General features: G+C 36.7%; 1 protein-coding gene across 4 annotated transcripts in view; it reads right to left on the bottom strand.

Moving 5' to 3' along the window:
• Positions 1–17,848, bottom strand: part of LOC138815454 (cadherin-8) — a 360,916-nt gene that overhangs the window by 174,466 nt on the left and 168,602 nt on the right. For all 4 annotated transcript variants that reach the window (XM_070004893.1, XM_070004891.1, XM_070004894.1 and 1 more), the window contains exon 4: positions 10,578–10,697. In XM_070004893.1, the coding sequence (XP_069860994.1) occupies positions 10,578–10,697 (120 nt within the window). The remainder of the gene's footprint in view (positions 1–10,577; positions 10,698–17,848) is intronic.

Raw genomic sequence — 17,848 nt, 5'->3', positions numbered from 1 at the left:
TCACTAGAATCACATTGTCTTAACTTCTTTTCAGCCACTCTAAACATATATGAGTGTATTACGTTTCAATGGGATGCCTCTCTGTTTTCTTTCTTACAAAGCTATAGAAATAAATGCCCTCTACTGCTTAAAAGTAATGGAAACTGGAAGAAGAATGCATTTGGAGGATATCCCCACAGGTAAGGAAGACACTGTTTGGCTTCCTCCCAAAGTTGCCTGTCTTTTGGTTTTGTGTCCAATTATCCTATTCTTCTCCCAGTAAGCTTAGAAGAGATTCCATCTGTTACAGAACAAGCAAGACCTACCCTTTCTCCACTACTGGCCATTCATCTCTTGGATTAATCTGAAGTTGGTGTGTGATATGTAAGTGTGAGTCTGCTGTACAATAGATGTGGTAGCTCCTCTCTTGACCAGCAGTGGGCTGTCTACCCACTACGTTGTAACCATCCCAAGCAACGGTAAGCCAATGACCCTTATCTAAAAGCATTGAGTTGCACGATGTGGAAATGGCCTATCACAAAACCTAATGAAAGTATCATATTTTCTCTCATGCACTGTAAGCACAAATTGCAGAGCTGATAATAGTGAAGGTATTTTTAATGGGTATAAAATCAAAAGACAAAGGGTTAGAGTACATTTTTTTCAGTACTATGAATAGTTGGGAATATTATTGCCTGTACCATTAAAATTTATTTTAATCATTGGATGCTATACACATATATGGAAATAATTAATAATTAAGTAGTTGATATGTGTTAATTAAAAAATGACTATTTTTTTCATAAATGACTGTTTTGTCAGAAAAGGAGAAGCACTCATCCAAATAATTTTAATAAGATTTTCCTGGTTTACTGTTGCTATATATATATATATTTGCTTTATTTGCAACCCCCTTCATACTTAGTTTCATGAGCCCTAGGTCATACATATGTATGTATGTTACATACCATACACAGAAATGGATAGAGATGTATCAATATTTAAATTCTATATTATACACAGAAAAATATCTCTTCCAGTGAAAATTTTCCCATTCAGCTGAGAAAGTGAAATGATTTAATTTCACAATAGAATCCTCATCATTATCTCCTACTCTGACTACATAGCACTTACTGTCTTTAATAGTGAAAAGCATCGAACTCCAGGTCTTGTGTATACTAGGCACACACTATGAGACTGAGCCAAACACCCAGCCCTTGCTTTTATAAGATGAGGTCTCCTTGAATTCATGATCCTCCCAAATGATGGGACTACAGGGGTGGGCCATCATGCCTGACTAGTTTCTTTGTATTGTAAGGCTTCATTTAACCCTTTCCATAACTCCAGCCCTTACTGTGTTAAACTGTAATCAATTCCTCTGTATGCATCCTCTGGGATGAAAAATTTTAATAAGGTTTTCCTGGTTTACTGTTGCTATATATATATATATATTTGCTTTATTTGCAACCCCCTTCATACTTAGTTTCATGAGCCCTAGGTCATACATATGTATGTATGTTACATACCATAAATACTATAGTAATTTAATACTTTCTAATTATATTTGATAAAATTTGATGTAGATTCAGGCTGTATTGTGCATCATATTTCATCCCTAGTGGTCAGATCCTACTTAGATGGTAGATGGTAACTAGAAACCAATTAATCTGAAATATGATGACATATCACCTAACACTGCATTGTTGTTCCATCTGAATTTATCTGAAAACTCCTCAGAGGGCTGTGCTAAGCAAATCCGTTAGACCAGTTTGCAGTGGAAATGATAATCTATGCAATCCAGATTAAAAAAGAAATTGTGTGTTTGCAATCTATCACATAAAAATTACTCAATAGGGTGAAGGCATTCATGAAGACTCCATGCATTATCTTGATTTTTCTAAAAGAGAACCATTCATTACATGGATTTTTTTCTTATTCCCTAGGAACATATTTTTTTTCTTTAGCTTCTTCTTCTTTTTTTTTTCTTTTTCTTTTAGAGGTTCCACTGAGACAAATGCTATTTGTATCCAATGAAGAAAGATAGTCTGAGTTTCAAAAACAAAAAACAAAAAAACAAGGGTCAATGAATTAAGTTAGTTTATTTTTAAGCAGGTCATTTTTCATACTCTCCTTTGCCTGAAGCAAAGTTTGGACTGTCCAGAAACTTTGCCCTGGTTTCCTTAGAAAAATTAAGCATTTATTATTCACTTGCCTTGCATTTCATTTAGGCTTTCCATCTTCAATCACTTAGGATGGACTGCAACTATTTTCTCACTGCTGTCCTCAAATTAGAGCTTTTAAAATAAATGCCATATTTCTCCCTGTCTGAGCCCAAAATGTTACAGGCAAACATATGGTACTGGGGTGGTCGGAAGGAAAAAAAAAAGGCAGCAAGCAATTTTGGACTGCAAATAAGCTATTTTCAGCCTTTAAAGCACCATAATAAATGCTATTCACAAAACTGACGTCTCATTTTACAATTACTACTGCTTCACATCTTTGTTCGACACTACGTTGCCTCCTAGGCCTGTGAATCAAGGATTCCTGGGCCTCTTTCCAAGGTTGATAAGTCCCTTTCCAAACCAGTCACATCACCTGGCGTGAACGAAGCTGTTTGGAAGTCAAGTAGGGGTACAAGAGAATGTCAAAAAAAATTAGGTTGTAGTATCAGAGAGTTTCACTTTGAATCCTGCCTTCAGCCCCTTGGGAAAGACATATATATCAAGTCAGATTCTGCCCTTTCCTCAGGAAACTAAGATGACTTTGACACCTTCCTGCAAATACTGTATATATTTCACGATGCATACAAATAGATCTAACACTGCGTCAAGGATATACTAAGTGCTCCATAGATGAAGGAGCTGTTTGCTGTTTTTACGCCCATGTTAAAATTTGGGAGAGAATTTTAACTACAAGTATGAATGGGGAAGGTTATTGTACATGGTGAAACAGTTCTGTCATGTGCAGGTTGATGACAAATTCTCTCTTCAGCAATCTGATTCAGTGCTGTCAAGCCTGAACACTAAATGAATAAAATGCTTTTACTTTTTCACTGTGATGTTATTAATATTATTACTAACAGTAATATCTCCTCTATTGGATTATAGTAACAGTCGCTCCTTCTTTGTTTCTATTATTTCTATCTTCTATGTATTATTCCTATCTGTCTTCCCACATGATCTAGAGGTGAATGTGAACAAGGTTGATGGTTATCTCAGCCTCCTGAGTGGCTGGAATTATAGGCATGAGTCACCAGTGCTTCTCTCAAGACTTCTTTGTAAAACACAAGAACAGTGCACATTTAAGATAGTGCACATTGCATTCTCATACTTAGTCTATACTAGAGTCTATAGATGATTCCCCAAACAAGAGCAGGAACTCTCCCTAAGGCAAAAGAGTATTATGACAACAGAACCTAATTCCATAAAGTGGGAATATAATCAATAAGGCAATAGCAGAATATATATGAACAAAAGTCAAGAGTTCTGCTCTTGGCACTCTTGAGAGGAAACAAATAATCAAACAAGCAAAATATACAAAAGTTTGTTGTTTCTTATTTTCAATTTCTTTCTCTTTATTGAAAATATTCAATGGTTAAACAATGCTGCTATAAATATGGTTGTGCTGGTAGCTTTAGTGTGGCTTTGTTTGTGTTCTGTTGGATAAATGCTGGAGTGGAATTGCTTGGTGGGTCATAGGGAAGATCTATGTTTAATTTTTTTTGAGGACCCTCCATACTGCTTTCCAGAGTGGTTGTCTTTGGGAGGGAAAAGAAAAGGGCACTGAAATGTTGTGATGAAGGGTGAACAAATGCAGCAGTGATAATCACTAGACACTATGTTGAAAAGGAACTCTACAAATGGTAGGTTGAAATAGGAGGGAAAAACTGGGAGAGAGTGATGGAAGGGGTGACATTGTTCAAAAGCAAATGTACTCTTATCTGAGTTATTTAACTGTAAACCCTCTGTATATCGCCTTCACAATAACAATAAAGACAAGAATATAGCCTAGCATCAAAAATTGCCAAATCACAGTATGGAGCTTCCTCAAAAGACTATACAGAGAGCTTCCCTATGACCCAGCAATCCCACTTTTGGGCATTTACCCAAAAGATCACAAACAAGGCCATACTAAAGCTACCAGCAGCATTATTTACCATACCCAGTTGCCCTCAGTAGATGAATGGATCAAGAAGATGTTGTATGTAGGTATATATATCTATATATCTATATATATCTATATGTATATATGTATACACACACACACACACACACACACACACACACATATATACACACACACACATATATAGTGGAATTCTATGCCTCCATCAGAAAGATACTGCCCTATTGGTTAGGAAATGGAAAGACTTGGAAAAAGTTACATTAAGTGACGTAAGCCAGGCCCAAAGAAACATAGGTCCCATGGTTTCCCTTATTTGCAATTACTAGTATATGACTAGGGCAAGCAGAAAAGCTCAAAAGCTATGTACATATGACCGTATAAAATGATTCTAAGTGAAATGAACACCATGATAGGAACACAAGAGGTTTCATCTTTCTTGCTGTTGTTTGTAATGTGATTTTTTTGTTTCTTTTGTATGTTCTTTCCCCATGGTATAACCCCTGTTTTCACTGTATTTGATTCCTGTGCCCTGAATCTTGTATATACATTTTTCTAATTTGGGGAGGGGAAGGGAAAAAACAAAGTGCTGAAATAAGGATACAGTTGACCCATTGTAACAATGAGATGTACAAGACACTATGTTGAAAACAAACTTTACAACTTTGGCAGGAGGGATGAGTTGGGGAGGTAGGGAGGGAAGGGATGGTTGGGGAAAAACAAAGAAGGAGGTAACAGTGCTTGATAGGAAATGTACTCATTACCTTACTCATGTAACTGTAACCCCTCTGTATAGTATCTTTACAATAAAAATGATATACAAAAAAAGCAAAAAAATTGCCTAATCAATGGGCAATAACCTCTGTAAATATCATGAATGTGATTGCATTGGGTAACTGGAAGGGGATCATAGTCTCACATAAGTTGTACCATCTAATGCTATTCAGCTAACTTTTTCTGATCCAATGATGGTATGAATGCTACCCAGTGATGTCACGGATGAACCAATCATGTAGACAATCATCTTGCTAGGGACTTTTCCCAAGGTATATTGACTTTGTATGCTAAGTGTCTATTCATTCATGAAATTCACTTTATGTTGCCCGGGACAAAAATTAGTGAATGTTCTTAATATTTGTGATACATAACATGCACTTAAAAGTAATCAAATATTCATTCTGAATATTTTTGTTTTTTCATCATGTCAGATTCTCCTATGTGGTAAAGTAATATGTTGTAGTCTCTTTTGTTTCAACACAAGCAAAGGCCCATTGCTTGGATTTACATCTAAGGAGGAACTTCCCAGTTGAGATCTTACTCATACCCAAGCAAAGGCCCATTGCTTGGATTTACATCTAAGGAGGAACTTCCCAGTTGAGATCATACTCATACCCAATCTATCTCACTCCAGGACAAAGCAGAGGAATAATTTTGAGGCTAGACATTATTATGCACAGCATGAGACTCCTTAGAGTAATCAGGGCTCTAGGATCTCCAGGGGTGGTGCCAAAATGTTGTCAGATATGCCTTGGCTTATCTTATCTTCTTGTCCTCTTTCCTTGTGTAGGAAACAGATTTGCATCTGATATAAAGAATTTTTTGGCCAAGCTTGCTTCCTGCTTCCTTTATTTTTTGAGTCATAAACTGCCAATACACCACTTACCTTCCTTTTTATCTCAGCATCTCATCTATTTTCCGGGGTCCTCAGCTTATACACATCTTTTGGTCATTCCAAAAGATATTTCATTTCCATATGTACATAAAATTAAGATTTCAAATGTCCAAGGCTCCCTGTCCAAATTTGTATTGCAAAATTTTAAAACTTAAAACAATTTTCATCTGCTCTGTATAGCTTTAAAACCCTCCCTTCTCCACTCTGTATGTCCTATTTTCTCTCTCCACACACCCAGAGACATATTTCATATCAGTCTCAAAGCAGTGTTTTTTTACAAAGAGAGAAGGGGCCTCAAAGACAGAACCAAATTTAGATTACATAAGAACAACTAGCCTGGAACATACTCAAGTGTAGTTATGAAGGTATTTACACGAAACATTTACATTTTGCATGTTTCAGCTATGTGTTATACTTTATTTATTTATTTATATTGTGAAAATACCGTACAGAGGGGTTACAATTACATGGGCAAGGTAATGAGTACATTTCTTAGCAAGTATTGTTGCCTCCTCCTTTGGTACTTTATTGCTTATTGAATTTCACCCCTATTTTCAACTGCATTGTAACTATTCACATTGAAATTTCAACCTCATTCACTTACTAAGCAGCTACAATGTAGGCTGTTCAAGTATCATATCTCTCAAGTTATCAGCCATAATATTATCTATGATAGCACCAGAGTAAAGTTTCTAAAATATAAGTCAGATAATTTTACATATGTCAAACTGAAAATGATGAAGTTAAAATTTCTGTGTGTTAAGATAGATACTCACTATCCTGGCTAAAATGTAAATACAAACTGTTGCTGACAGTGTTTAATTAAGCAAACAGCAATATATATCAAAGAGGCTTTTAAATTAGAAGACAGCCTTCGTTATCCATACCTCACAGTAATTTATTCTTAAAATATAAATTATTTAAAGAACATCACCATATTTCCTTTATTTATGTTGGAAAAAATTCCGTCTTCCAAAATAGATTGTGAGACACTTGCAAGCTGAGACTAGTTTTTGTAATTTTTTTTCCCTCCCTATGTTTAATTCAGTGCCTGCACATACTGAATACTCAATGGATATTTGCCGGTTTAATATCTGTTTTATAATGGGAATGACAAGCAGAAAGACCCACATGAACAAATCAAGAAACAAAAGGAGATACCTATTCAACTCTACTCAGGCAGTTAACATATTCTTGCTTTATATAAGTTATTATTATTGCTTATGAAAAGTGAAGTTCAAGCTAAGTGTTGTTGGCTCACACTACTAATCCTAATTACCTAAGTTGCTGATACATGGAAGGTCATGGTTTAAGGACACTGGACAGAGAATTTCCATGGACTTTATCTCCAAAATAATCCAGGGAGCTGGAGTTGGGGGGAACTGGTTAGAGGTAAAGATTCTTATAGTCAAACATGAGCTGAGCAAATAGTGCAAAGCTCTACATTCAAAACCCAATGGTCAGATGGTCATATAATCATATGGTTATATGGTCATATGAACATAGCCAAGACATGGAGACAAGAGGATTTTCCTTGTTGTTGTAGTTTTTAAGGTACTATATGATTTCTTGTTTCTTTTGTATCCTCTCCCCATGAATAGTATATACATTTATCTGATTAAGGAAGGGAAGGGAAACAACTTGGTGAAACAAAGGTCAAAGGGGGATCCAATGCAACAGCGATACTCACAAGATAATACGTTGGAAATGATCTGTACAGCGGGGTGCGGGGTGGGGGGGGAGGGAAAGTGGGAGAAAAATGAGGGAGAAGGTAACAAGTTCCACAAGAAATGTACTCACAAACTTACTTATGTAACTGTAACCCATCTGTACATCACCTTGCCAATAAAATTAAAAAATAAAGTTATGTAATCCTAGCTACTCAGGAGGCTGAGATCTGAGGATCACGGTTCAAAGCCAGTCCGGGCAGGAAAATACAAGGGACTCTTGTGGCCAATAAACCACCAGAAAACAGGAAGTGCTGCTGTGGCTCAAGTGGTAGGGCCTTGAGCTGAAGAGTTGAGGGACAGCGCCCAGGCCCAGAGTTCAAGCCCTACGACCGACAAAAAAAATAAAATAAAAAGATAAATAAATAAATGTATTTTAAAAAACATCACCAAAAGCTATTAAAATAAATCTCACAGAAGCCTTGAAATTAGGAATCTGGAATTTGAGTTCTCACTTTGCTCTCATTTCTGTAATTGTTACTCTGGCCAAATAATAGTATATCACCAGATTTCTCTTTTCCTTAAAACCAGGAGTTGATTACCCAAGCTGATACTCCTCCATCATTATCCATGGTCCCAAATGGGACAATTTTTAAAACAGGCTTCCCTCTTGGTTGATAATGACCCATTTAATCAATGCACTTTACAAGAATGCTTTCCTGTTTCCAAATCAATTTTAAGATATGACATATTTGTATATAACTGTACTTTTTCTTTTAAATGCCTGAGGGTTTTACTCTTTGATTTTTTTAAAGCCTAGAGAGGCTAAAATTTTATTTTAATTAATAATTGACTTAATAGAAAGTCAGGGAAATTTGTCTCAATGATGCTAAAAACTCATGGATCCAAGAAAAATTAATATATGTGCAGGTGGTGTTTAAAGGTTGAAATTTCGTATTTGGAAATTCATAGAAAGAAAACCTATCGAATGATAGAAAATGTATCATCTAGAGAAGATACTGTCTTTCATAACTATTATTCTTAATAATTGTTTTAATAATTTTTTAAAAATAATTTTAGCCAAACAGATTTATTTTCTTAAGATACTTTTGAATCAATTAGAAACATGCCTCTCCATTTATAAAATTGTATTTTTTAATTTAATTGTATTGTTAAGGTGATGCACAGGTTACAGTTGTATACATAAGGTAATGAACATGGTTACCCCTCCCTCATTTTTCTCTGACTTTCCCTCCCCCCACTACCTTCCCACCCCGAGTTGTAAAGTTCATTTCCAACATATTGTATTGTGGGTATCATTGTTGCATTGATTCCCCCTTTGTCTTTTGTCTCACAATTTTGTTGTTCCCTTCCCTTTCTCAAATCAGAAAAACACATATACAAAGCACAGAGCACCAAAATCAAATACAGTGATGACAGGGGATAAACCAAAGGGGGAAAAATGAAAAACAAAATTATGAAGTTGTTTTCCAGCGTATTTTTGTATGTTTTTGATTGTAAAAATGCTGTACAGAGGGGTTACAGTTACATGAGCAAGGTAAAGAGTACATTTCCTATTGAGCATTGTTGCCTCCTCTTTTGTTTTCCCCCTACCATCCCTTCCCTCCCACCTCCACCCACTGCTGAAGAAGTAAAATTCGTTTTCAGCATACATCTCATTGTTACAATGGGTCAACCTGTATCCTTTTTTCAGCATTTTGTTTATTTACCTTTCCTCCCCGAATTAGTGATGTGTATATACAAGATACAGGGCACCGACATCAAATACAGTTAAAACAGGTATTATACCATGGGGGAGGAACATACAAAGAAGTTAAAAATCACATGGTACATTATAAATATGTTAGAAACAATAGCAAGAAAGAAAAAGATATTTGTGTCCCTACTTGGGGTTCATTCCAGAGTATTTTGAAAAATGTGTGGTTACTTGCTTTTTCTCGTTTTTTTCTTTCCCTTCTTTCCTTCCTTCCTTATTTTCTTCTGTTTGGTACTAGAGTTTGAACTCAAGGTATCTTGCTTGCTCAACCTGTCTGCTGTTCTAATACTCTACCACTTGAGTCATATTTCCAGCTCTGATTTTTTCCTGATTTTTTTTCCTGTTGTTGTTGATTTGTCTTTTGGAGATGAAATCTAGTGGAATTTCTTCACTAGCTGATTTTGAACTACAATCATTCTAACTCAGTCTCCTGAGTAGAGAGAATTATAGGCTTGAGTCAATGGCATGGAACTTATTTTGCTCTTCTTTAAGTAACTTACATCATCCTTTAAAAAAAATCTGTACTGAAGGACTTAAAAAAATTGGCTTGGTTTAATTTTAGTTGTAAAAATATTTTCACAAGAGCTCAGAGGGTAGGCATCAAACCTGTCTTACAAATAAAGGCTCTAGGGCTGGGAAGGTGGCTCAGTGGTAGAGTGCTTGCCTTGCATGCATAAGGCCCTGGGTTCGATTCCTCAGCACCACATTAGCAGAAAAAACAGGAAGTGGTGTTGTGGCTCAAGTGCTAGAGTGCTAGTCTTGAACTGAAGAGCTGAGGGACAGCACCCAGGCCCAGAGTTCAGGGCTCACAACCGACAAATAAATAAATAAATAAATAAATAAATAAATAAATAAATAAAATAAAGGCTCTACAACAAAAATAACAGTATCAAATTTGTATTGAATGACTATCATTTTCTATGTCCTGCATAGTGGACATTCTTTGCTTCTCAGTTCCATAATGAGGCTAAAAGGTTAGGTTATATACCCATTTTATAGATACACAAGTTGAAATTTAGAGCATTGCTGTTAAGCACCAGGTGGCCAACGAGTGGCTAGATTCATTTTTAAATCTGATATTTAAGTGTGCCTAAGTGTGTATAAGTACCATTTCCTCCTTTATTCCAGAATGAAAAATGGCGTCAGACCATCTGTGTTATTTTACCCAGGTACTATAATTTGTTTTAATCAGTATCCAAATGACTGTTGTGGCTACCATATTCCTCAGAGTGCCCATTCGATTATTATTGCTCCTGGCAGTGAAATCCTTAACCATAAAATTCCATAATCCAAATCCCCAAAAAAGCATTTCCCTGATGCCAAAATCTGATAAATAGAATTCAAAATTGAGGCCACAAACCTGTTTCCGGCTCAATGGAGAAATAAGGCTGCCCTTCCAAGATGCTATAAACCAACTTTGCACTGTTTCCATAAACTGGGTCATCGGCGTCAGTAGCTGTGACATTAGTGACAGACGTACCTAATAAAAAGAGAGGGGGTAAAAGTCATAATTAACACGTTATTTTTTGCCAAGAGCTAAATTTTGCCAAGCCTATCATACAGAAATCCATGTGTGGGAATCGAGAGAGAAGGAAAAAAAAATCAAGGGTGTAGGTCTTTTTAAAAGACTGAGATAAACTGCTTTGTCATAACTTTAACAATACCCAATTCTTGTCAAAGAAAGGGTTCTGCTAGGTTGGAGAGCTGTCTAATGACAGCCTCTTTTGTATCTGTGTTACTTAAGATTCCTTTGTAGTTTTCATTTTAAAGATACCTATTAGATTCATGTGGGTTTCGAGAATATGCAAGGGAAATGATATCAAAGGAATATGAAATATATGGTTAATAGTATCATATAGCAGGTGATACATAAGTTTTGCAAAAGTACAAGTAAACGTACCTAGAAAAGTCGACTGCTGAATTTTTTTTTAAGCTGTGCAAAAAATATCAAAGGAATATTTTATCCCATCACATTTAATTCCTCAGAATATAAAATTAGATTGGAACCACCAATTAATTTGCATGCTTAGGTAATTAGGCCCACGGATAATAGAATCAAAACCATCTTTTTTTTTTTTTCAGATTACTCTTCTCTTTCATATTCACTTATTCATGGAACAATTGAGTACAGAGAGCTTGCCTGAATTGAAATATGTTTTTTCAGACAAAAATCTTTACAGTGAAGGCATTTACAGTTTGGTGGTGGTAAAATAGAGAACAGATAAATACATATAAAGATATATGCATAACACATGTAAACAAGATACATAACAAGTGTAATTAACTACATGATCCAGGACAGACAAGATGAAAGCAGAAATTTTCTAAGAGAGGTTGCATTTCAGTTAATTGTTCAAGAAATGTTGAGCTTCACCAGGGTAAGGGCAGAGAAGGAATTCCAAGAAATCAGTCATGCACAAGTAAAGGCAAAGTAGCTACCTTGGCACATTCTGTAAACTGCAAATCTGAGGAGAATTTGGGAAAGTCTAGAGTGACAACTAGAGCCGCAATCTATGAAATCTGTCTTCCTTCCCAGTATATGTCAGACATACATTTACTACTTGTATTATAGATGGATGCATGTGTAAATTATCTGGTAAATTTAATGAAGAAAACCAGGAGATACCAAAAATCACTAATTTGTTATGGTGCTGGGATTGGGGCTAAACTGGTTGAGCATCTGCTTAACAGCAAAATAAATTTTTCCAGCCAGACGCCAGTGGCTCAAGCCTGTAATCATAGCTAGATCTGAGGATCACAGTTCAAAACCACCCGAGGTAAGAACGTCCCTGAGACCCCTATCTCCAATTAATCCCAGAAAACCAGAAGTGGTAATGTGGCTCAAGTGGTAGAGAGCTTGCCTTGAGCTGAAGAGGTGAGGGACAGCACCTAGACCCAGAGTTCAAGCCCCATGACCAACAAAAATAAATGAATGAATAAAAATAAAGTTTCCCAATCATATTTTAGAATTAATTCTTAAGGATAAATTTTGTTTCACAATTCTTAGCAAATATAATTTTATATACACATATATAGCAAATATATACATATATTGCATATGCATATTTCATATATGCATATGTGCATATATATGTAGCAAATATCTATATCTATATATCTATGCATATCTTTATATCTATCTATCTATCTATCTATCTATCTATCTATCTATCTATCTATCTATGCATATCTTTATCTCTATCGCTATATCTATCCTGATCATTCTTTGTGCAGACAGAAAAGGAACTGATACTGGGCAGGACAACTTGGTCTTTGACATGGTTACAGTGGACCTCAGCTATGCTTTTAATCTAGGCTGCTCAATGATTTAATGGGCCCAGCTCTTCACTGAAGACCTGTGTGATAGGAAATACCCTAGAGAATGGACCATGGCTCTTGGGCCTGGTAGCTCTCTTCAGTCAAGGGCAACTACAAAGTGAGGACAGTGACCCTCAGTCCTGATCACTGAACTGTCCACAGGCAATGCCCCAGCACATGGAGGAAGGTGTGTCAATACTGCAGGAGGAACAGAATGAATCTGAACAGCGTACCCGTTGCTGCAACGATGTACACAGACTTGAAGCAGGTTTTTGCCAATCACGATTTCTGAAGATGTTGCCAGTCAAAATCTTTGTAGAACGTTTTGAATTGCAGTTACTATTCAGGAAAAGTGACAATATTTGTTGAGCACTCAACAATCTGATGAAATTAGAGTTTCTACTCAGAATGATGACTTAAAGGCTTTACAGAAAATCTACAGAAGAGGAAAATATTGTTCTGAATGCTCTCTTTGTGACAAACTGCACACACTTGAAACAGTGTGTATAAATTGAGTGTGTGTGTATGTGTGTGTGTGTGTGTGTGTGTGTGTGTGTGTGTGTGTGACTTCATACTCACTTTCATAGCAATTCCTTTCACTGGTGATATTGGCGCATGAAAACGCTGATATCTGTAGTTACTTAATTGTTTTACAGCATCAAGAAGAATTTGGGTTAAAAATCTTCTCAAAAAGAGAACAATAAGGAGAAACGTGCCCACATATTGTTAAAAGATAGGGAACAAAATGAGTCATCCAAACGAATGCTAGAAATTTCAACTAAGAATGAAATATGGGATCCTTCGAGTGCCTGAATCCTGAGCCTTGGCTCCATACTGTTGGAACATAGAGACATAGTTTCAGAGAAAGCGTATTCTCATGTATTTCAGAGTTCTTTCAGACTGGAGAGACAGGAGTGCACCACTGGGCCAAAGTCTGTGTGAGGTGTATAGTCTGCTATGTTTTTTGTCTAGTATGTTTACTCTGATTCTTCAGAAATAAATTCTACCTCCCCAACTTAAGTACAATACTATCATCAAGAAATAAAGTCAAAGCCACAAAAGGAAGTTATAGTGATGAGTGTAGATATTCATTTTCAGTCATTGCTCCATCCCTGGAAAATGAACAATAAGCAGTCATAAACTTCTGTCAGTACCAACATTACATTCTAGACAGAGACTTAAATGAAGGGATATATTTATGGAGAACAAATAAGTGCAACTATTTCCTGAAGGACCATGCTGTAGTAGAAATATGTAGGAGAGGTGTGTGTTGACAAAGTAGTGGGAAACATGTTAATGGTTTTGAATGTGGAATCATTTCAATGTGTTCTAAAGCACTTATCTCTAACTCCTTGGGCAAATCACTTAACCTTAGTCTCAGGCTAAAATCTACAGTATACACATTAGAATGAATGTGAGTGATAAAGGCAGTGATGGATGTGGGTTCCTAATACAGAAACGATCACATGAGAATCTTGAGTACCACCCTGCCTTGGATTGGACCTTAACCTTGAAAAATAGATACCTCAGGTCTGTCCCAGAATGATAAGATACAGAAAGACACAGAATACTTTAAAAGAAGACCACAAACTTCAATTCCACTGGAAATCTTCCAGGAATCCCAATGTAAAGTGATCATTCAATGTGGTAGGTAACAAACTTTAACAAAAGTTAGCTCATCTCTACTCCTAGGAGCCGTTCTTTTCTTGATTACTTGGTGTGTGTGGGGAGAGGGGACTCTTTCATATTTGTTTGCAAAGTGAAGCATTTTTTTAGGCAATTAATCTTGTCTAAAGAGTCCTGAAAAACCGTTTCAGGGTAATTATAAGGTGAGAAATGCGTTCTTGGATTTTGATTATTTCAAGAATAGTGATAATTATTCTATTTCTGTCTTATTGTAATTTGATCTGATCTTGTCCTGAGAGCCCCACCTTGCCAGCACTGACACTGGCACACGGGCCCAGGGTTCTGCCATCTGCATGCTCCATGGTTCTGTCCTCTTACGAGCGAAGATGCTCATTTGTACTGTGAAAACCTCAGTATTTCATGGGAGGATCCAATATGGCTTTAGGAAATTACAAGAGTGAATACCTAGAAGCTGCAATGTATTTATGGGGAAGAGTGATGGGGGGGACACAAAAGGAGGGAGGGAGGATGAGCAAACGCAGTCACTACATTCAGTGTAAATTATGTCAAAACTGAACTTCAGGGCAGGGATGGGAGGGGGAAATGGGAGGGATTGATGGAAGGGATGACATGGGTCAAGGTGCACCACACTCAGAACCTGAAATATCAAACTGTTACCTCTTTGTACAACCATTGAATAACAATAACACTGATGATGATGATGATGATGATGATGATGATGATGATGATGATGATGATGATGAGTGAATGAAACAGATCACCTTTGGCTTATACCTGGAACCATAGCTACTCAGGAGGATAAGATCCAGAGGATCATGGTGCAAGCCAATACCGTAGTAAAGCCTAAGATATTTGATCTCTAAAGTAACCAGCAAAAAAGCTGGACTGAAAGTGTGGCTCAACTGGCAGTGTGCCAGACAAGCAAGCAAGTTCAATAAGTGTAAAATCCTGAGTTGTAACCCCAGTATCATCAAAGAAGTGGGGAGTAGAGCGGACTGAAAGGAAAAAAAATGGAGTCAATCTGTCTTGAACTCTGTAGTTCCAGGTGGTGAAACATTAGTTTCATAATCCATCTCCACATTTTACTAACTTTTACATTTGTGGTTAACTTTATTAAGCTTTGATTCACTAGTACGGACAAAGAAAGTTACTGGTACATCATGGTTTTGTTGAGCTAATTAAAGGTGATCCATGCAACATAGAAGGAAAAGAAGTTTTGACATTTGATATTTCTCAGAACTTCTGTCATTCTTATAACAATAGGTTATGTATTCACACAGTTGAGACTGAATAAAAAACTATTTTAAATTTTCATTGGTGATAAGTATTTTAATTTATATAATTAGGTGACTTTTTTGCTAAAGGCTTTAATAATAGTACATTTCCATAAAAGACAGAAATAAAGACACTGTAGATGTAACTTTATAAAGGTTAGATAGGCAAAATAAATTCCTATGTTTTGTGGCATAGCAGGTTGAATATAATTAACCATAATGCCTTAAATCTCAAAATAATTAGAACACAGAATTTAACATGTATCCACGTTAATAAAGTGATAAAATTTTAATTAGTTTAACTTCGTCATTACAAAATAAATACACGAATTAAAGCATCACAATTAACTCATAAGTATGAACAAATGTCAATAAAACAGTGATATGCCCATGTTCTTATTAAGAAAGATCTTTCCTCAGCAAAGATTTCCAAAGGAAAACACCTATGTACACAATCTCACAGCCTACCATACAGTGTATTTCCTACCATTTTCTACAGTGGGAGGAAACGGCTCTGGGTTCAAACATAAACCGTGTTTTAATGTAGTAAGTACAAGGCTACTTGAATGAATTTCATTCTCCCAGCCTGAGCAAATCCCATGTGACTATAAAGATAGATTACTGGGCTAGGGACTGCCACTGGGGCTAAGACAAACAAACACCACAGACTCTCCTAGGATAGAGTGTCCTGATGCCTGGCTTCCCCAAAATCCACATCCTTCAACTTTATACATCTGGTACCATCAGGTACAATCTTTCTCCTAGCAGCGATGCCATGTCTGTGGTTGTACCTGTGCACTGGGGACACATGCATGCCAGGCTTTGTGAATGCATCTGTCAAATGATCCCCCCATCAGGGGGAAAATGGATGCTTTGAGGTTAATCTCGGCAACAGAAAACATTTCTAGTCAAGCTGCCCAGTGCAGTAGGTTTCTCCATGGAAATGCATGCAGAATGCAAGCTAGGGAGAGAGAGGCAAATTGAAAAGTGTCAACGTTGCAGGATAATGTTACTTCAAAGCGGCAAGTGTTGGTGTGTGATAAACAAGACCCCGAGTAATACCCGGAAAATATAACATCCAGGATTCTCTGTTTGTGTTTTCATTTGGAACTGCTTTTGTCCTTTTGTCGAGGATACAAGAGACTCATTTAGCTAGTGACTATATATTTGACATTGTGCCATTTCTCCAAGAAAGCCCCTATTATAATCCAACTTGGTGCTGATCCTAATTATAATAATATAGCTGTCGCATTTCCAGCTGCTGTCAACAAAAAATGATCCCTGTCCCCACAATTCAGCCTGCTAGTATCAAGTCAAGTATGAACACAGCAATTCCAAGGTGAAATCCAGCTACTAATAAGCCTAGCACCCCCACTTTTGTTTTCCTGCATTTGGGTTCAGTTAAGCGAAATTTGTCAATATGCTGCCTGGATTCTAATTAATAACAGAAGGCTTGCAATGGCCTTTGCTTCTTCCCATATCTAAAAGTTTCCTCCTATTAGCTGCAGGCCTCACATATTTTCCTCCAATCATGACAGCAAGGACTACAAGCAAAATTAACCATCAAAGATGTAACTCTGTCAGGTTAGAGGTTCTGCTTTGCTGACAAACTAAGATAAAAGGCCTTCGGGAAAATAAGACATTGGCGTTTGGGTAGTGCAGTTCTGTTAGCTAGGCTATACTTTTTCTTTATGAGCAAGTCAGCACACACCAATTCTGCACATTATTCAGAAAGAAAAATGCTGGTGCTGACACCCTGAGCAGGAAAACAAAGGTTTGGTGCAGCGTGAAAATGTGCACACTGGAAAAACTAAAAACTATTAAGATGAGAAGAACATAGACCCCATTTGCAAGTACTTGTTTGCAATATGTTTTCAGAGGAATAAGCATTTCCATAGCAGTCGGGAAAATAAAGAAGCCGAACCTTTGCAATAAGAGATAGTCAAAAGGGCATGCGGTTCTGGCCTCTTGCTATTATTTTCAAACTTTTGATGTGAACTTCTAGCTCTCTTGTTCCAAGTTCAGCATGTAAAATCCACAGAGTGTCTAGTATTGTCATCTGAAAAAGCCCTTACTTAATCATTCATATGGTGCAAAGATCACAGACAGAACTGGCCATAGTAACGATGTTACTGTTTTCATTATTGAAATGAAAGGAAAATACCCAACTGCTCTAACCCCCTTATTATTTCCCACAAATATGACAAGACAGAATAAGTGGCACAAATGTCTCCATGACAACATTTCTTGGTCATTGTGGAATAGCAGAGCAATACTATTATAGAACCAAAATAACTTGTTTGTGCTTAAATTAGCACATACTAGAAATTAGATGTTTTAAATGTGTCTTGTTCAAATGATTACCTTTGAGTTTTATGTAACTGTGTCCTGG

This window comes from Dipodomys merriami, unplaced genomic scaffold (assembly GCF_024711535.1).
Source record: "Dipodomys merriami isolate MVZ:Mamm:240054 unplaced genomic scaffold, mDipMer1.0.p SCAF_64, whole genome shotgun sequence".
NCBI classification, from domain to species: Eukaryota; Metazoa; Chordata; class Mammalia; order Rodentia; family Heteromyidae; genus Dipodomys; species Dipodomys merriami.
Note: the sequence above shows the minus strand (reverse complement) of the source record. Positions and strands in the feature narration are given on the sequence as shown.